This window comes from Geotrypetes seraphini, chromosome 4 (genome assembly GCF_902459505.1).
Source record: "Geotrypetes seraphini chromosome 4, aGeoSer1.1, whole genome shotgun sequence".
NCBI lineage: Eukaryota > Metazoa > Chordata > Amphibia > Gymnophiona > Dermophiidae > Geotrypetes > Geotrypetes seraphini.
The window spans coordinates 122,300,583-122,322,469 of NC_047087.1; the positions used below are offsets into that span (position 1 = coordinate 122,300,583).

Consider the following 21,887-nt stretch of genomic DNA (forward strand, 5'->3'; position numbering starts at 1 on the left):
ATTTTCAGTTTGACCCGCCCTCTGTATTTGCTCAGTTTATCTGAATTGCCTGCCGTTTCTGTCTCAGTTTTTTTCTCCTTCTAGGCCAAAGTATCTTCTAGACAGCAGATAGGCCCTGTGGGGGATTTCACTCTTATGTCAGTATAATTGTTACCAATGGCAGATTTCTGGTTGGTGCTCGTCACATGCAGCAGGGTAGTTCTAATTTTTCCTGACTGTTCTCTGTATAGCCTGTTGGCTGTTGTTCATTATGTCGTTAATTCTGTTATATTTTTCTTGCTGAGCAGAACAGAAGAGACATTGCTTAAGTTTCCCAGTGCCGCTTCCTTTGTTGTCTTGTTCCAGTGTGGTTGCTTGGCTTTTTGATGTAACTGTAGGTGGCTCTGTCTTTCTCTCAGTAGTAGAAGGAGCACATTAATTTTATTTATTTATTTTAAAAATTTGTATTCTACTTATAATCTAAGCGGATTACAGCATTTACATGCATAAATCCACTGTTTACTACACCATTACATCACAGGCATACAGTACATTACAAATATTCAATCATAAATGACAGGAAGAAATGGAAAAAGTCTGGCTAGCCTATAGGAACGCTTTAACAAATAGATGAATTTTCAAAGATTTATTTATTTTTTTAAAAATTCTTTATTCATTTTCAAAATTACATTAAGTGTTAAATATATTCATTCACATTAACAATAAATACATCACTTACAATCATTGATACATTTCATAAATTCTTATCCCTTCCCCTTTTCCATCCCTCCCACCCATATATTCCATTATCATATAAAACATATAATAATAAAATTCCCCCCTCCCTACACCTTAAGTTGATAAATATAAGGGAAACAATTTCAAATTAATCTTTACAATACTTTGTTAATGGTTTCCACACATCCTGAAACTTCTTAAAATATCCCCGTTGTAATGCAATAAACCTTTCCATTTTATAGATATGGCATAAAGAATTCCACCATAAGTTGTAATTTAATCTCCTCCAATCCTTCCAATTCTATGTAATTTGCTGAATGGCAACACCAGTCATTATGAGTAGTAATTTATTATTATTCGCTCAAATATTTCTTAAAAGACTGCAGATGTTGACATAGCCTTAGTGTACTATTCAGAGCATTCCATAACCGTGGCCCCACCACAGAAATCGTTGACATCCATGTTTTCTTATAATGTATCGCATGTACATGCTCAAGTGTTAACTTCATTGTTGATTCTGAAAAAGACGTGCTGAGAGTTGAGTCGGTTCAGCGAATGGCCACCAGGATGGTGTCAGGGACTCAGGACTCAAGGATTTCCCCTATGAGGAATGGCTGGGTAAGTTGCAGCTATACTCACTCGAGGAACGCAGAGAGAGGGGAGACATGATAGAGACGTTCAAATATGTTACGGGCCGTATCAAGGTGGGAGAAGATCTCTTTTTTCTTAAAGGACCCACGGCAACAAGAGGGCATCCGTTGAAAATCAGGGGAGGGAAATTTCATGGCGACACCAGAAAATATTTCTTCACCGAAAGAGTGGTTGATCGCTGGAATAATCTACCTCTACAGGTAATTGAGGCCAGCAGCATGCCAAATGGGATTGGCATGTGGGATCTCTTCTTCATCGAGGAAGTTAAGGGGTGGGTCATTAGTGTGGGCAGACTAGATGGGCTGTGGTCCTTTTCTGCCGTCATTTTCTATGTTTCTATGATGTTAAATACTTCCTTAACACTTGCAAGGTGCCTTTCCATACACTACCTGATATATAATTGTCAGGATTTTATACTCAATACGAAACATAACAGGCAACCAGTGTAGCTGTTTCAATACTGGGGAGATATGTTGAAAGGGGGAAGTTCCAGTGATCATCCTAGCGGCTGTATTCTGCACCACTTGTAAAGCATGTACTTTGGATTTAGCCATGCCCCAAAATAATGCATTACAAAAATACAGCTTAGTAATAACAAGACGTATTACTATTTGAAAATTAATTTCAGACAACATTGGCTTAGATAATATCCTCATCTGCATAAAAGCTCCCTTGACAATATGCAAAATGTGCTGTTGCATTGTCAGAGGACAGACAATTTCACATCTTGCATTTTTATCTCCCGCATCTGCAATAATTGTTCATCATCACCAATAAGCATCACTTCTGATTTTTGCAGGTTCAACACTAACCTATTTTCATCCATCCAGTCGCCAGTCTTTCTCATACTGTCAGCCAGCTGTGTCATCACATATTCAATTCTTGTTTCAGTTAGAACATAACATAAGAACATAAGAAGTGCCATCCCCGGATCAGACCTCGGTCCATCAAGTCCAGTGATCCGCACACATGGAGGCCCTGTCAGGTGTACACCTGGCGTAATTTTTAGTCACCTATATCCTTCTATGCCTCTCGTAAGGAGATGTGCATCTAGTTTGCTTTTGAATCCTAGGATGGTTGATTCCGCAATAATTTCCTCTGGGAGAGCATTCCAGGTGTCAACCACTCTCTGAGTGAAGCAGAACTTCCTGATATTAGTCCTGAACTTGTCCCCCCTTAGCTTCATTTCGTGTCCTCTTGTCCATGTCAAATTGGACAATGTAAATAGTTTTTTCTGTTCTATTTTGTCGATTCCTTTCAGTATTTTGAAGGTCTCGATCATATCCCCTCGCAGTTTCCTTTTCTCAAGGGAGAATAATCCCAGTCTCTTAAGTCGATCCTCATATTCCATTTTCTCCATACCTTTTACTAGTTTTGTTGCTCGTCTTTGCACCCTCTCCAGCAGTTTTATATCCTTCTTTAGGTTGGGAGACCAATGTGGACACAGTATTCCAAGTGGAGTCTCACCATCGATCTATAAAGCGGCATTATGACCTTCTCCGATCTACTCGTGATTCCCTTCTTTATCATGCCTAACATTCTATTTGCTTTCTTTGCCGCCGCCGTACATTGTGCTGATGGTTTCAGGGTCCTATCTATCAGTACACCCAGGTCCTTTTCTTGTTCGCTCTTACCTAGAGTTACCTGACATTCTATACTCGTGTTCCTTATTCTTACTGCCTAAATGCATCACTTTGTATTTCTCCACGTTAAACTTCATCTGCCATTTCTCCGCCCATTTCTCTAACTGACCCAAATCTCTCTGAAGTTCCTCGCTATCCTTTTGCGATCTGATTGCCCAGCATAGCTTTGTGTCGTCTGCAAACTTGATGATCTCGCTGGATGTTCCTTCTTCTAGGTCATTTATATAGATATTAAATAAGATCGGCCCAGGTACCGAGCCCTGGGGTACACCGCTAGTCACTTTCTCCCAGTCGGAGAACTTCCCATTTATGCCCACTCTCTGTTTCCTATTCTCCAGCCATTTGCCTATCCATCTTTGTATATCCCCCTCTATTCCATGGCTTTGTAGTTTCCTGAGAAGTCTTTTGTGTGGAACTTTGTCGAACGCTTTCTGAAAGTCTAAGTATATTATGTCCACCAGTTCTCCACTATCAATTTGTGCATTCACGGTCTCAAAAAATTGAAGTAAATTCGTTAAACATGATTTCCCTTTCCTGAAGCCATGTTGACTTGCTTTTATCAGGTCGTGTGTATCTAAATGCTGGACTATGCTATCTTTAATCAGTGCTTCAACCAGGGACAGACGTAAGGCTCACAGGTCTGTAGTTGCCCGGTTCTCCTCTCGATCCTTTTTTGAAAATTGGCGTGACGTTCGCTATCTTCCAGTCATCCGGTATCTGTCCAGTTCTAATTGTCAGGTTGGCAATTTTCAGTTGAAAAGAAAAAACATATATTGTTTGCATATATCCAGTAATGAACACCTAGTTCTTCCATTATTTGCCCTAATGACGAAATATAAACATTAAACAACAAGGCAGATAACACCGATCCCTGTGGCATTCCCTTTTTCAATGACATCACAGAGGAAACTCCACCACCACTTTTCACCACAAATTTGCAGTCTGTCAACAATGAATAAAACCACTCCTCCTATACCTCCCATTTGTAATTTCTTAAATAAAATCAGAGGATTTACAGTATCAAAAGCTGCTGAAATGTCCAAAGACACCATGCAGTAAGTTTTCTCCATATCTAAGCCTCTACAGAGTATAGCCAAAGTAGACAACAAAAAGGTCTCAACCCCATGGCTCTTTCTAAACCCATATTGGATTTCTGCAAGCACTGGACCACGGCTATGAATTCGATACCTTGTATATTGAATCCAGGGACTTCCAGAAAGAAGATTACCGAAGGTAAAAACCTAATCTTAATTCTGCCTTAGATTGTGAGACACTGTATGAATCTGTCTTAACTGTCCCAGTACTAATATAATCTAATTGGGATTTCTTATTTGCACTTATTAGAACCTGGTTCAAGGCGATGTACAAGATAAGAGGTCCATATCGTCAAGAGGAAAGCAATGCTATTTCAGCTGCGAGATCAGGGAGGGAAGGGGGTACCCCAATTTTATTATTATTATGTGGCAGCACAGTTGCAGTATCTGCTTGCTTGGTAGAAAGAGGCCCATAAATCTTAGGTTCAAATGGAAGTCTGGTTCATGGGGGATATTTCCCTGCGATACCTCCCATGGCTTAACAGGGGTCGGATCTGAGCTATTGCATCCCAGGTTAACCCCCTGATAGGGGTGCTTTTGCACCTTTGGGCCTCCTTTCAGGACCATCTCTTTAAGGGCAAGGTTTATTTTGGTCAAATCCCAGTGGTGGTGGCAGATGACTTTACCCCAGATCCCAGATACAGAGCTTGGGAGGAGTGGGAGGTTGATGATGTTGGGCAATTTCTGATAGAGGGTAAATTAATCCCTGTTCTAAGAATGCAGGAGGAGTTTGGCCTCACAGTATCTGAGTTATTTCAGTATATTCAAGTAGTAGATTTCATAAAGAGGAAGGCGCTGCCAGACCTGTGTGATGCTACAGCTTGGAATCGAGTCTGGGAGAGGTCCACTGGAAGGGGATGTATCTCTCACTTGTATTGCTTCATGCTATATCATGACCAGCCACTGGTGCAATATTTTGCCCTATGGGAGGCTCTGTCACACTGGCACAATGGAGGAGTCTCTTGCGCTCTTTACTTAAAGTTTCCATAGCTTGCAATATGGTGTAAAATGGCTACAAAATCTTGTACCGGTGGTATTACACTCCCTTGCGCTTACATAATATTAATCCTAATCTTCCTGATGCCTGGTGGAAGAAATGTGGGGCACAAGAGTCATTTCAACATATTTGGTGGACTTGCCCCAAGGTGGGTTTATTCTGGGATATGATTTTCTCAATAACATCAGATATTTGTGGGGTGCTTATTGTTAAACATTTGGGGTGTGCTTTGTTAAATATGAACCCTGATGGAGTACCTTTTAAGTTTTCTAAACTTATAGCAACTCTAGTTACAGCAGCTCGCTTGGTGCCAAGTATTAACTCCATCTCAAGCACAAATAGTACAAAAAATGGATTATGTTTTTCATATATGTAAGTTGATGGCTATGAAATCAGTCAGGACATCATAAATACCATGTTTCCCCCAAAATAAGACAGTGTCATATTAATTTTGGGCCCAAAAAATGCACTAGGTCTTATTTTCGGTTGGGGTATGCACATGATCATCTCTACCTTCCTCTCTTTCACCCCAATTCTTCCTCTTTCCTTTCTCTCCCCCCATATGTGCAGCATCTTTCCTCCCCTCCCATCCCCCCTGTGCAGCAGAAGTTTGCCCAGCTTCTATCCTTCCTTCCTCCCATCCCTAGTGCAGCATAACCCTTGCCCAGCTTCTATACTTCCCTCCCTCGTGCAGCATAACCCTTGCCCAGCTTCTATCTATCCTTCCCTCCTTCCCTTCTGTAGAATCACCACAGACCTCATCCCTTCCTCATAGAAGCAGTGTAGGATTCCCCCAGGGCTTACCTTAATCACTAGTGGTCCAACGGTGAGTTCAGGCAAGAGCAATACTCTTACATTCCTGCCCACACAGTGTCACTAAAAAAATGGCTGCAGTGAGTTTCAACCCCCAGTCTTTGGGACTCACCTAGCCAGTCAGGTTTTCAGGATATCCACAATCCACATACATTGGATACATTTGCATACAATGGAGGTAGTACATGAAAATGTATCATGCATATGCACTGTAGAGACCTGGAAAACCTGAATAACTGGGTGTGTCGCAAGGACTGGGTGGGGGATCTCCTTGTATACATTATAAACCCTGTATATTAAATGTGGATATCCTATGGGGTCACTGGCACAGGTTTTGGAAGTACTGAACTAAACCTTAGATGACTGATAAGGTAGTTAAAATACAGAATTTCTCATGGTCTGGAAGTATGTGATGTTAGACATGTCAGGATCCATACTGACCCCACTGTGAGGACAAGAGTAGGGCCCACTGACCCATCATCATTGAACAGAGAGGAGGGAGTTGGCATCCCTCCTGCTTTGCGTGGGGGGGCATGGCGCCTTTTTTTAACTTTTTACAACTTTGTAGGCCAGGGATCCCGTGGTTTTAACCCGCTGGTTAAAACCATGGGCTCCCAGTGCGGGAAGAGCAGGAGAGATTCGGGCCGAAAGCAGAAGAGTCGGGGCATAGCTGTGGGGCAGCAGAGAGCAGGCTGCGGGGCAAATTTTTTGTGTGGTTCAGGGCACTTGTTGGGAGGGGGGGGTTTAATTTTTTTTTAATTGGGCAGGTATTTTGCATCTCCGATTAAAAAAAAATTTTTTTTTAAGCTGGCAGAAGCCCTGACAGCAGTGACAGGAGCCTGTTTCTCCTGTCACTACTGTCAGAGCTTTAGCAATCTGTGTAATTGGCTGGGGTGTGCCAACGATCGTCTCCATTTGCATGCAGGCCTTTAGTGAATTTGTTGGCCTGCATGCAAACAGAAACAGATCGCACACGGATCAGAGGGTTAGTGAATCTAGCTCAATGTTACCAAAACTGCACTCTCCATGGGTGAATTAGCATTATAAGCACAGTGTGCATTCACGATAATGGTTCCAAATGAGTTACTTTTGCACAAACCATGAGTGGAATGAACCTCACTCCTAAGTCAGGGTATATTAATAATTATTGTGCTGAATGCTGTCTATATATGAATCAGAGCAATGTCCATTCCAAGAGTGAGGCAGCATTTTCAATGCAGTGCAAACTTTAGGGGTGCATCAAAATTACCAGTGCAGTTTATAGTATATGCCTTTCAGCACTATTTGGAGCACTGGTCTAGTGTTAATACTGAGTGCTCCTATAGCCATTTTATCCTATGCCTATGGAACCAACTGCCTGCTCAGATAAGATTGCTGAATTCACTGATAAGCTTCCGCAGAGCAGTAAAAACCTTCCTTTTCACCTGAACTACTTCCAGAAAGCAGTACCTTTTTCTCTTCTTCCAGCAGGAAACACCTCCTGTGACTGCTATGAACATCTCTCTGCATCCTGTTTTGTCCTGTGCTACCATGGCTACGAAGTTCCATGGCTGCCTTATGTAATGTACCATGAACTCCTAATATAACTGTAATGTGCCATGAATGTCTTAATATATTCTGACCAAATGTTCTTTTGTAACCCATTCTGAGCTCAGGGTAGGATGGGATAGAAATCTAAATAAATAAATAAAATTAATCCTGAACTAAGATGTACCTGAACATGCTCTAGTGTGCTATAGGAAGCCCAGTTTTCTCCTGTCAGCTCTAGTTTTTGAGCTGACAAAACATGTGCCATATACCACTCTTCACTTTGCTCATCCATTAAAAAATCAGGATATTTTAATGTAGTGTTTAAATTAATATCTTTTAAATATGAAGGAAACATTAAAAATTAAAAGAAAAGTGTACCATAAGCAAATCTACTTATTCCACACCAAAAGCACAAGTTTATGAAACAAACTTTCCAGTCATTTGACACACAAGAAGCTCTTCTTGAAAGGCTTCTGAGAGTGGGCTCTACCAGGACAATCCAACATAAGATTCCAACAATAGTCTGCCTTCATGTGTGCATCCCATCTTCCTTGGTATCCATTGTTTTTATGTCTTGGTGAAATCTTTCACCTTGCTCTTCGCTCAAGTAACCAAGGTTCTCTGGAAAGTGATCTAGGTCAGTGTTCTTCAACCACCGGTACATGGACCAGTGCCGGTCCACAGAAATTTCCTGCCGGTCCACAGGGCCAGCACATGCATCAGGCCCAAAACAGTGTTCTTCAACCACCGGTCCACGGTGCGATCGATGCAGCGTTATCTTCGAGCCAGCTCCCTCTTCCCAACTGATTCGGTGCAGTGGCTCCTACGGGCATCCTGCTCCTGAACCGGAAGCCTTCTCTCTGACGTTGCAACGTCAGAGGGAAGGCTTCCAGATGAGGCACGGGACGTGCAAGGTGCAATTAGTAGTATTATGGGGGCAGGGTCTGGGGTGGAGATTGGATAGAGATGGGCAGGGTCTGGCCCACGACTTAGCCCAGTGTTCTTCAACCGCCGGTCCACGGACCAATGCCGGTCCACAGTATAATTATTTTATTTCTGCCGGTCCATAGGTGTAAAAAGGTTGAAAAACACTGATCTAGGTGATTGTGCAGATAATTGACTCTAACACTCATGTTTGAAATTAAAGAGCATGTTTGAATTGAAAGAGCAACTAACTGTGTGTAGTTGTTTGCCTTCTTGTTGCCAAGAAAGTTTTTCACATCAAGAATAAATGAAGACCAGGCACATGATTCAATTTCATTCATTGATGCTATGAAATGTGGGTCATTTATAAGTTGTCTGATCTGTGGACCATCGAAAATTCCTGCCTTCAGTTTTTCATTGATAAGTCCACGTAACATATCTGCTAGGGGGCTCATAATCAAAACTTAAACACGTCTAAAAACTAAAAGACAGGTTGTCCAAGTGCTGATATAATCAAACTGATTTTTTGGATGTATCCAGGGACTTTGTAGGCCTCTGAATGCCGCTGTGCGCCCAGAGCTAAAAGAGATGTATTTGGAGGAGTGGTTGAGGCGGGATGTGGGCCAACTTAGACGTCAAGGGGTATAATCAAAACAAATGTATAAGTCCATTTTGGGCCTAGAGCGCTAGTTGTCCAAAGTCCATTGTCGAAAAATACGTCCAAAAATTTAATTTAAAAAATCGTCTGCTTCTATGTCCAGCGCTAGTACGTCTTTTTATACTACATTCTTGTCCAAAAAATCGTACAAGCCCCAAACGCCTAGAACCAGGCCTTTTGGACATGGGAGAAGCCAGACATGACAACAGAGTAGTTGGGCACCTTATAGGCCACTGCTGTGAACTTCACAAAAAGGATGTCACATAAACATCTCACCACAACTCCCTTGCAGGTCATGGTGAGCCCCCCAAAAACTTACTATACCCACCTGTCTACAACCCCAATAGCCCTTATCTGGTCACTTTGGATACCTTCTGGGCACTTAGACCTGATTTTAAATTGTCTAAGTCAGCGTTTCTCAACATGCGGTACGCGTACCCTTAGGGGTACGTGGCCCGCTTGTTGGGGGTACGTGGCCTGGCTGCTGCGGAGGATATTCCCTGTCCATTAGTAGAAGCTGCTGCTGCCAGAGATCCCTGCCTGTCTGAACCCTCCCCCCCCCCACATACACCCTGAAGCCGACCCAGTTAATTGATGGAGCCACACTCACTCCCTCCGCCCCCAGCAAACTCCTTGCAGAGACATGACTCACATGCTGCACATAGGTAGCTGACCCAGAAACCTCTCCAATGTCAAAGTTGATGTCAAAGGGAAGTCTTGTGGGCCAGCCACATGCAGTGTGTGAATCGCTGGCAAAGTCCCTGCACGGAATTCACTGGGGGGAGGAGGGAGCGAGTGCAGCTCCAAAAAATAACTGGGTCGGCTTTGGGGGGGAGTGCGGGCAGGCAGGAAGGGAGGGATCCCCAGCAGTGGCTTCAGCAGGGGCAGGTGGGCAGGCAAGGATCCCCAGCATACAATTTAATTTTGGGACAAAGGCTGAAAGGCAGGGAGGTGGGCACAAACTTGGGACACAGGAAGGAGGGAATAGAAAGAGATTTGTTGGGCATGAGTATGTGAGTGAGAAATGGTGCACATGGGGAATGGAAGAAAGGAAAACTGGGCAGAGAGAGAGAGAGGAGTGAGGTAGAGATGCATGGGGAATAGAAGGATGAGAGGGAGAAATGTTGGATATGGCGGTAGAGAGGGACCAGAGGGACAGATTGAAGGGGATGCAAGGGGGAGGAATGTTGGACATAGTGATGGAGGGAGAGATGTGGCATTGTGCTGGAGAGGGGTGACTCATCGATGGAGTCATCCAGGAGCTGTCTCAGATCGCTGAACAGAGTGCTGACATGACCACCCTGGGGACACCCAAAACATCCAAACCTGCAAACTTGAGACAAACCGCCGGAATGCAGGAAGTGGCAGGTGACGCTGACACCTGGCAGCTGGTGACTTCCTCCTCAGGAAAACGCAGATGACCTAACTCTGTCTCTTTTTCTCACATACAGGTCAGCTCTACATCGACACCACAAATCGCCCTGAGGAACAGATATCAGCTGCTACAGGAAGGTCCTGAGAATGAGGTACAAGAAGATGCTCAGCAGACGGTTCCAGCTCCGGAATCAACAGTACGGCCCACCCCTAAGAAGCGCAGAGTGGTGATCATCGGGGATTCGCTGCTGAGGGGCACCGAGGGACCAATTTGCAGACCTGATCTACAATCAAGAGAGGTCTGCTGTATGCCAGGGGCCAGGATCCGGGATGTAACCGCTTGCCTTGACAGACTCATCAAGCCCCAAGACCACTTCTCTGGATTCTAATCCACGTTGGAACCAACGACACCGCCAGGAGCACCCCGGACAGCATACCTGAAGACTTCAGGGCCCTGGGTGAGAAGCTGAGGAGGATGGATGTGCAGGTGGTCTTCTCCTCGATCCTCCCAGTGAGAGGCAAGGGCAGAGCCAGAGAGGATCGAATGCAGAGGGCGAACGACTGGCTGCGAGGATGGTGCAAAGAGATGAACTTCGGGTTCCTGCACCATGGAGAAGCTTTGCAAGGGCTACAGGGACACGACGGGCTACACCTGACCAGAAGAGGGAAGAATGTTCTTGGACACCGCCTAGCCCGCCTACTTCACAGGGCTTTAAACTAGGTAGGTCAGGGGAGGGTACAGGCACAAACTACATACCTGGCGAATTAAACTGCCAATACTTTCTAGAGTCTGAGGTAAGTAGTCACCAAAATTCTGAGTCAGGGGCGAGTACACACACTTTTGAACCGGGGGTAGGTTCACATCAGCATCATGGGTCACATTGTAATTCAGGGACTAGGGGGAGTACACACTGTAGTTCTGGGTCTGCAGAGAGCACAAAAAATGCTAAAGGTATTCAAGTAGCTCAAACGGGAATATCCCGACTGAGATGTGACAAAAATACAACATGGAGGGCTATGTACGTCAATGCACACAGTTTGGGAAACAAGATCCTGGAATTGGAAACAGAAATAAGGAATGCCGACCTGGATGTGGTGGCGATATCCGAGACCTGGCTCACAGACTCCCACGGGTGGGACATGGTCATACCGAGTTACAATTTGCTTCGCCGGGACAGGGAGGGCAGAATGGGAGGAGGAGTAGCATTATATACTAAAGATGACATTAAGGTCACAAGAATCACAGATGTCCAATACACTGGGGAATCCCTTTGGGTTAATATGGCCAGAGGGAAGGACAAATGCCTGTATCTTGGCATAATCTACAGACCCCCAAGACAAAAGGATGACCTGGATTTAGAAATTATGGGAGATATAGAAAATATTACCTTGCATGGGGACACAGTATTGGTAGGTGACTTCAACATGCCTGATGTGGATTGGGATACACTTACCTCTGCTTCCGGCAGCAGCAGGAGGTTATTAAACTCTATGAAGGGAGCTAGTCTCAGGCAACTGGTGTTGGACCCAACAAGGGATCAGGCAATTCTGGACCTTTTACTTACCAATGGAGAAAGTGTCACAGAGGTCTCGGTGGGCGACACTTTGGCCTACAGTGACCACAACATGGTATGGTTCAATCTTAAGAAAGGTTTCACTAAAACTACCACACAGACCAAGGACATCAATTTCAGGGACACAAACTTCCAAGACATGGGTTCCTTTGTCCACCAGGCGCTACATAGCCAAGCGTGGAAAAAATGTGGTCAACTTTGAAAGCCACCATACAAGAAGCGACAAACCGCTATGTTAAATTAATAAGCGGCGAAGGAACAATAAGCCGCAGTGGTTCACTGCAGAGATCTCTGACCTTCATCAAGGAGAAGAAAAAAGCATTCATCTCTTACAAACAATCAGGGAAACAGGACTCTAGAGCAGACTACCTGACCAAGTCAAAGGCCGTCAAAACAGCTGTCAGGGAGGCTAAATTCCACATGGAGGAATCTCTAGCAAAGAACATCAAGAAGGGAGATAAATCCTTCTTCAGATATATCAGTGACAGAAGTAAAAACTCAGGCGGGATTGTATGTCTTAAGAAACCAGACGGAGGCTATGTGGAAAAGTATTCTGAAAAAGCACAGCTGCTAAATGAATACTTCTGCTCAGTATTCACCAGAGAAGCACCGGGGCTTGGCCCTCAGCTAAAGACAAGGGTTGACTCAATTGACCCGTTTAGTAACTTCAAGTTTACGCCCAGCAGTGTCTAAGGTGAGCTGTCAAAACTCAAGGTTAACAAGGCAATGGGGCCTGACATCCTACACCCCAGGGTGCTTAGGGAGTTGAGTGAGGTCTTGGCGGAGCCACTGTCCGCACTCTTCAACCTCTCCCTCAGTACAGGCAACATCCCGTTGGACTGGAAGATGGCTAATGTCATTCCACTCCACAAGAAAGGCTCCAAGATGGAGACGGCAAACTACAGACCGGTGAGTCTCACTTCAATAGTTAGCAAACTAATGGAAACTCTAATCAAACACCAATTGGATATGATCCTAGATAAGGAGAATCTACGGGATCCCCGTCAACATGGATTTACTAAGGGGAGATCATGCCAATCCAATCTAATCAGCTTCTTTGACTGGGTGACGGGGAAGCTGGATGTTGGGGAGTCCCTGGACATCGTGTACCTAGACTTCAGCAAAGCATTCGATAGCATTCCACACTGCAGGTTACTATGCAAGATGAGTTCTATGGGATTGGGCGATACATTGACGAAATGGGTTGAGAACTGGCTTGGAGGTAGGCTTCAGAGGGTGGTGGTGAACGGCACTCCCTCAGAAATGACAGAGGTGATCAGTGGGGTGCCGCAGGGCTCGGTCCTGGGCCCGATCCTATTCAACATCTTTATAAGTGACTTAGCAGAAGGGCTGCGAGGTAAAATGACATTATTTGCCGATGACGCCAAACTGGGCAATGTTGTGGGCATTGACACAGCGGACGAAGATTCAATGCCGGACAGCATGATGCACGACCTGCTCCTCCTGGAGCGCTGGTCTAGGAACTGGCAACTCAGCTTCAATGCCAAAAAATGCAAAGTTATGCACCTGGGCGGCCATATCCCATGTAAGACTTACACCCTTAATGGCGAGATCCTAACAAGAACGGTAGCAGAACGAGACTTAGGGGTAATCGTCAGTGAGGACATGAAAGCTGCCAATCAAGTGGAGCAAGCTTCATCCAAGGCAAGACAAATCATGGGTTGCATACGGAGGGGTTTCGTCAGCCGTAAGCCGGAAGTCATTATGTCATTGTATAGATCAATGGTGAGGCCCCACCTGGAATACTGTGTGCAATTCTGGAGGCCGCATTATCGCAAGGATGTGCTGAGACTGGAATCGGTCCAGAGAATGACCACCCGGATGGTCTCGGGACTCAAGGATCTCCCGTACGAAGAAAGGCTGGATAAATTGCAGCTATACTCGCTCGAGGAGCGCAGAGAGAGGGGTGACATGATCGAGACATTCAAGTATCTCACGGGCCGCATCGGGATGGAAGAAGATATCTTCTTCTTCAAGGGTCCAGCGGCAACAAGGGGGCATCAGTGGAAAATTAGGGGCGGAAAACTGCATGGGGACACCAGGAAATTCTTTTTCACTGAAAGGGTGGTTGATCGCTGGAATAGTCTTCCACTTCAGGTTATTGAGGCCAGCAGCGTGCCTGATTTTAAGGCCAAATGGGACAGACACGTGGGATCTATTCACAAAGAAAGGTAGGGGAGGGTCTTTGGGGTGGGCAGACTGGATGGGCCGTGGCCCTTATCTGCCGTCTATTTCTATGTTATGTTTCTATGTTAGAAGGACACATGGGCATGGGGCTTGTGGACAGTGGTGAAAAATGCACATGATTTGGGGGATGAGAGAGTGGGGTGGGAGAGATGCCTGGATCTCTCAAGACAGATGGACAGTGAGAGAGAGGAGAGAGGGAGACTTATTACCAATAGGAGTGGAGGAGAGAGGAAGAAAAGTTGGACTCATGGCGGGACAGAGAGAGATGTTGATTGGGGAAGGGAATGAGGTCCGGAGGAGAGGAAGCACACAGGAGGCAGAAAGTGTTGGACTCATTGAGACAGAGTGAGAGATGAAAGGGGAGAGAAGAAAGGAGGGAAGGAGAAATGTCACACTTGGGAAAAGGGAGAGGGCAGAGAGCAAAAAGTTGAACTCATGGAGGGAGAGAGAGATGTTTGGTGGAGGGAATGAGGACTGGAGGAAAAAAAGCATGCAGGAGGCAGAGAGAAAGAGATGTTGGACTTATGGAAAGAAGGGAGAAATATTGGCTGTGGCAATAGAGGGTGTAGGAGAGATGCACCCTGGATCTCTCCCTCTTTCACTTTCCCCACTCCCTTTCCAGCAGGGGAGGGAATGAGAAAGAGAGATACATGCAGGGCCGGATTTAGATGAAAAGAGGCCCTAGGCTATTCCACTTATGAAGCCCTTTCACCTCCCATTTTTAAGTTTGTAAATTACATGAGAGATAATAAAATACATCATTACTGTGATATATATCAATATGTTAAATGAAACATGTTGTTATTGGTACTAACCTTTATAAAAAATGTGACACGGATCTTGAAGCCCTAGGCTGAAGCCTAGTTAGCCTAAAGGAAAATCCGGCCCTGGATACATGTTGCCAATGGGGGCGGAGGAGAGAGGAAGTAAAGTTGGACTCATGGAGGGACAGAGAGAGATGTTGGTTGGGGAATGGAATGAGGTCTGGAGGAGAGGAAGCATGCAGGAGGCTGAAAGAAAGAAATACTGGATGCACAGTCAGAAGGAAGTGCAACCAGAGACTCATAAAATCACCAGACAGCAAAGGTAGGAAAAATAATTTTATTTTCAATTTAATGATCGAAATGTGCCAGTTTTGAGAATTTATGTCTGCTGTCTATATTTTGCACTACATTTGTCTATTTTTCTATAGTTGTTACTGAGGTAACATTGCATATTTTAAAGTCATCTGCCTTGACCTCTTTGAAAAAAAAACTGAATATAAATGTTAATTAATATTTTCTCTGCGTACAGTGTGCTTTGTGTTTTTTAAATTTTGTGGTTACCATTATGTATTAATAAGATTATATTGTATGTATATGAAAAATGGATGGAAGAAATTGCATTGCAATTAGTACTATTATTATGGGGGTGGAGTCAGGGGCAGAGCTTGGGCAGGTCTAGGGTGGAGCTTGGTATAAGTTCCATCCAGGCAGCCTCATAAAATTTTTGATTATCCCTGCAGTATGACTAAGTCTAGGTTAGCTCACATCCTACCCTAAACACTCCTTCAAAAAAAACCCTTTCAGCTCTGGGCGCAGAGCTGGATTCAGAGGCCTAAATAGTCTCTGTAAATGTCCAAAAACCCATTTCATTTATCGGCACTTGGACGACCTGTCTTTTAGGTAGTCCAAGTGCCAATTTGGGCGGGGTTTTAGACATATTTATGTTTCGATTATGAGCCCCTTAGTCATTCTGCAGGGATAATTGAATATTTTACTAGACTTCCTGGACAGAACTTATACGTTGTGAGTTAGATGATGTAAAAGTAGGTATAAGTGCCCAAAAAGTATCTAAAGTGACAAGATAACCAGTCAACGTAAAGACTCCCACACACTTCCCCACTGTTAACTGACCCCCTCACACCCACAAAGATCAGAATAATAATGTACATACGTGTCTCCAGAACATCAGTACCTAGTATAGGAAAGCCTAATAGAGCTGCATACAGGTGTCTTAAATAGCCTGGGGGGTGGGCTAGTGAATCATAGAGAGGAGGACCCAGGCCCATAAGCCACTTTAACCACTACATGTGGGTGGAATATGTGTGCCCACCAAAACCCTACTTTACTGCCTAAAACTATAAGGGAGTTCTGATGAGATGTTTATATGGCACCCTTTTTGTGAAGTTCACAGCAGTGCCCTGTAAGGTACCCCACTACTCTGTTGCCATGTCTAGGTGGCCAGTCCATCACAATGCTGGCCTCTCCCACATCCAAAAAGTCTTGTTCTGGGCGTTTGGGACTTGGATGAAATTTTGATTGAGTATGCGGTATAAAGATAGACGACCTGGGGGTCTAGACAAACAATAGCCTGGATATCCAGATAGACAATTCTCGAAAAAAAATTATCTTAAGAGATATTATTCGAGAATGGATATTTTCCCACTTTTGATAATGTCCCTTCACGTATTCAATGCACAAGCCATCTTTTTTCAAAGCCTTTACAAATTATCTTATCAGACCTAGCTTTATATGTAGTGGTGTCAGTATGATTCTATCTCGTGCTACCTAAAGTTCATTGATTACATTTTGTCCACCAACCACTATATATTCCCTCAGAGGCCAATCTTTTTTTACCCAATGTTCATGTTTGGCTCTTTTAAATAGCAGTAAAAAAAAATAATAAATTCAACCATATCTAAGAAACTAGAGCTGATTCGGTCTATCCAATGTAATTTTCTGAATCAGTGTCCCAAATAGCCCCAGGAACAGGTTAAAAAAAACCCATAGCACCAATAATTTTTTGGGCTTGTGTTATAATTATTTTGATTATAATCAAAATTAATTTTACCTTATTTATTACATCTAACTTAAAGTATAGGAGCTTTGTAGTTGGAGAGCCTTTTTTTACTTATATTATTTGCTATCCTTTGAGGGGTTTATTTATTGATTTATTATGGTCTTTAAAGAGCAGGAAGAATCACTGTTGTCACAGTCATACAAGGAAGAATCAACCTCTTCTGGATATCTGAGTGAATGCAGGGATAGGGACTGCTAGGGATTTAGTTCTAGTCATCATCATCGTCATCGTCATCATCATCGTCATCTTCGTCATCATCATCGTCATCGTCGTCGTCATCATCTTCGTCATCATCATCCTCAGTATTTATCTTTCCAGAAAGCACATCCTCAATCCAGTCTTCCAACTCCTCTGCTGTAGGCAAGTCATCATCATCTGGGATATCCATCCAGACACTGTCTGCCTGAGATGCACAAAAGAAAGTGATGTTAGAGTCATTTCCTGAACTGTATCGATGTTACTTAAAAACAAAAGGAGCAAAGGACAGGGTTTGAGGAGATAAAAGTTCCAGTCCTTTCAGTCCTACCAGTTTACTCAAACTACTGACTCTGGACAAAATCTTCTTCTGCCATGCTCCACTTATCATATTCTCTCCCTCCTGGTATTTCCTCCTCTTGTATTGCATATTGAGCCGTCTGACTGCTATAGTGTATTTTCTAAGGCTGTAATACATTTACCAGACTTTTGTTCAAACAGTGCTTGGGTTTCTTCTTTAAATAAATGATTAAGGGACTTTTGTGGTCTGAAAATCTCATAAACTACAGTATTTTGGATTGCTTTCACCTTGGTTCAATGAAAGGTGTCATATCATACAAAGAATCTAGAAACTCTGGAAGTTACATAATAGATGATAACAGGAAAAGGCTCCTGAGTTTTTTGTGTCTACTGTTTACTAACAAAGATGTATCCCAGCTAGTCTAAAGCTCTATTGTATCGGGTAAATGACCATGTATGATCCTCAATTACATTTACCCACAGCACTCTTCTATTTCCATTGACTAACCACAAAGCTTTGTTATATTCTAGTATAGCCCTGAAAATTAGGATGGCTATTAGCTTTTTCAGATGGTACCCTGCTACCAACCATCTGCTGCACTTACCCAGTCAACAAAATAACTGTCTATGTAGCCTGTCAGACAGTCCCAGTTACAAGAGCACCTGCATGTCTGCCAGAAGTAGTAAGGTTGCATTGTTTTCATCAAACCTAATTTGCATATTTTGACTTATGGCCCATTAGCCAGTCAGAGGTTAGGACCTGTCCAAGCTCCACCTACTCTCTGCCCACTTCATTCCTCCGCACCTCCTTCGATGATGTCATGGGATATGACATCGTGGGTCTGCCCCCACACCTTGTGCATAACAAACACCTAATCATGCCTTATTTACATAATTCTATCCCCAAACCACACCCCTTTTTCATAACTCTGCCCCAAAACCCCATTTTTTTTTGCTGGCAAAACATGAAGTAACATCATAACTCCATCCAGGCCATGCCCCCTTTTAAAGATGTTGGCACACCCTAGTGGTCCCTATGTCACTTCTTGTTTCAGAGTACTTGACGCAATCTTGGATGGGTCACGTAACAGGAAATGACATCATAAGAACATAAGAATTGCCTTACTGGGTCAGACCAATTATTCATCAAGCCCAGTAACCCGTTCTCACGGTGGCCAATCCAGGTCCCTAGAACCTGGCTAAAACCCAAGGAGTAGCAACATTCCATGCTACTGATCCAGGACACAAAAACGTAAACCTCCCAAACCCCAAGAACTGGAACCAGATAAGGGGATGAGACAAGAGCCGAACTGGTGGAGTGACAAATATATAACTACCACTAATAAAGGAATGGAATGGTAAACACAGAAGAGCCCTCAGTTACACAACCACCCACTGGAACATCCAGTGGTAAAGGCTGTCACATGGCTTACACCCAGAAGGGTGTTAACTATGAAACATCCCCGGGCTTTTACTCTGTGTATAATTTATAATAAAGTGCACCCAACAGTGCTCAGTGTGAAAAAAGATAATAATAAATCAAAAAACAAACACATGCTCCACCATAAAAAGCAATTGTCTCAGCCCCTTATCCGGGGGGCCAAATGCAAACGTCCAAAACCAGCAAAGTAAAATAGCCAACAGGAAGTACTTAGCTTCTCAGTGGAAACGAACAGCCAGCGAAGATCTTAATTCGTCCAACGGGACTCTGTTTCGGGGGTGCACACCCCCTTCTTCAGGAACAGCTGGACTGCGCTGTGACCCTCCAAATAATCCAGCACAGCTTGAATTGACAAAGCTGGAAATTTCATCGTGATGCAGATGATTATGCAAAGGGCAACATTTATTCATGGTTAACCTTTAAAGACACACAACGTAGTACACCACCAGTCCAGCCTCTCACTGACTTGGACCTAGGCTCCAGTAGTGGCACAGATGATCTTAGTGCCAGATCTAAATCTCCGGTTTTTTTACCAGGGGGGATCAGGGCAGGCAACGGAGGCAGAGGGGAGGCAGACAGAGAGGCAGGGGGCCCAACAGAGGCCAATATCCCAGCTCGAATCCACCGACCCGTCCTCAAACGAGATCATTCGGTCCAGTCAATCCCTAGTTAACAATCTATCAGGGATACCCTTGTCTTCTGACCAACTAGAGGTGTTAAATAAAGGACTTTCGTTCGTTCCATCCACGCGATATGACGCTTTTACCACACGGTGCAACATAGAACGGTTTATCAGGTCTTTACAAATTAAGTTATTCTTCCACAAGCAGCCTGTTAGCATAGACCCTTCTATATTTAGACCTTCCTCCAAATGGCTCCCTCCAGGTCCTTTGGACCCTGCCTTGTATACTTTTAGGGAGCTCATTTTGAGAGACTTACATACACTTGAAAGGTCTTTGGGTTCTAAACCTCACAGTTATTCTAACCTCACTAAGCGGGAACGAGCCGCCCTTTTAGCTTTAGGTAAAGACAACCAGCGTGTCATTAAGCCCGCTGATAAGGGCGGCTCTATTGTTGTTTTGAACAATCAACAGTACGCTGATGAAGTCAACAAACATCTGTCTGATACACGCTATTATTCGATTCTTTCGGGGGACCCTACTTATTCCCTCATTAGCACCATCGCCTCTATTGTAGACAAGGCTTATGATGAAGGTCAGCTCACTGGAGCAGAAAAAAGATTTTTGAAATTGTCCTCCCCTCGCCGTCCAACATTTTATATTGTCCCTAAGGTACATAAGAATGTTAGACCCCCTCCGGGTAGACCTATTGTGTCCCTTAGAGGCACCGTGCTAGAGCCTCTGTCCAAATTCATTGACTGGTTTCTTAAACCTCAAGTTATTAAAGCAAGGTCCTATTTAAAGGATACCACTCATTTCTTGTCATGTATCACTCAGGTTACTGACATTAGAGACACTCATCTCTTGGTTACAATGGATTTGGAGTCTTTATATTCCAACATACCCCAAAATGCTGCTCTAGAATTAATTTCTAGAATTTTTATGCAGGACATTCATCATGACCGCGTCAGAGCTGACTTTCTTGTTCAATTAGCGCAGTTGGTTTTGAACCATAATTATTTTCAATTTGACCAACAGTTTTTCCTACAGACACATGGCGTGGCAATGGGCACAGCAGCTGCCCCTAGCATCGCCAATTTATATGTCTCACGATTTGAGGAAATCCATCTGTATTCCTCCATATGGTTTGCTCATATCAAAGTGTGGTATAGATTTATCGACGATGTTTTTTGCATCTGGACGGGTTCGCCTGAGTTGCTGAGTCGGTTTGTTGATTGGCTCAACACTTTGGATGCTAATTTGAGATTTACAATGACATCCGATCAACATCAAATATCGTTTTTGGATGTCATGGTCCACAAATCTAACCATACTTTAACCACTACTGTTTATAGAAAATCTGTAGAGGTCAACAATTACTTGATCTACACTAGCTGTCATCCTACTAAGCTCAAACAATCTCTGCCTATAAGTCAGTTCTTACGCATCCGGAGGTTATGTACAGATCTTGAGGAGTTCCGCATGCAAGCTCGGGAACTCTATATTAGATTCAAAGAGCGGGGTTATCCGCACCGTGTCCTTCAAAATGCTTATCACAGAGCTTTATATGCCAACAGGACTCTTTTACTCGCTCCAGTTCCATCTCCTGAAGAGGTTAGAACTACTTGTGTGCTGTCCTTTTCAGATCACGCTGCGGTTGTTGCTCAAAGCATTAGGAAACACTGGCACATCCTTCAGCTGCACTCCATATTTCAAGAATTCCCACACATTGCATATTCTCGTGCCAAGAACATTGCAGATTTTGTGGTCCATTCCAGACATTTAGTAGACCAGAGCACTATTCAGGGGGGGCAACACTCAAAATGTAGCGACACTTGCGATCTCTGCATAGCCACCATTGAGGGGAATACATGGCAACACCCCAAGACTCTTAAGACATACACTCTTAAATCGATCACCACATGCAAATCCATGTGGGTGATATATACCATCATATGCCCGTGTCACATGGTATACGTGGGACGCACTCAAAGGAAGATCAAGACTCGTCTCATTGAGCACCGCTCACGTATAAACACTCAATCAATGAGTTCCCCGTTAGTGCCTCACTGTGTTCAATTGGGACATACCTTCCAAGATCTACGTTGGTCTATCATTGAACAAGCTTATGAGAATTATCAGGGAGACAAAACCCTCTGGTTACAACGGAGGAGCAGTCCTGGATTTTTGAACTTCAAGCATTGGCTCCTATTGGACATAATGATTACATCGAATGGCAACATGCCTTTTAATGGATCTGGTTTACTGTTTTTTACGGTTTTTTGGGGGTTTAGTGACTTTCTTTTC

General features: G+C 43.8%; 1 protein-coding gene across 1 annotated transcript in view; it reads right to left on the bottom strand.

The window, feature by feature from the left end:
- Positions 1-16,842: 16,842 nt before the first annotated feature.
- Positions 16,843-21,887, bottom strand: part of CASQ2 (calsequestrin 2) — a 90,836-nt gene continuing 85,791 nt past the window's right edge. Inside the window, exon 11 of the mRNA XM_033942544.1 lies at positions 16,843-17,427. Within this exon, the coding sequence (XP_033798435.1) occupies positions 17,233-17,427 (195 nt within the window). The 3' untranslated portion in view covers positions 16,843-17,232. The remainder of the gene's footprint in view (positions 17,428-21,887) is intronic.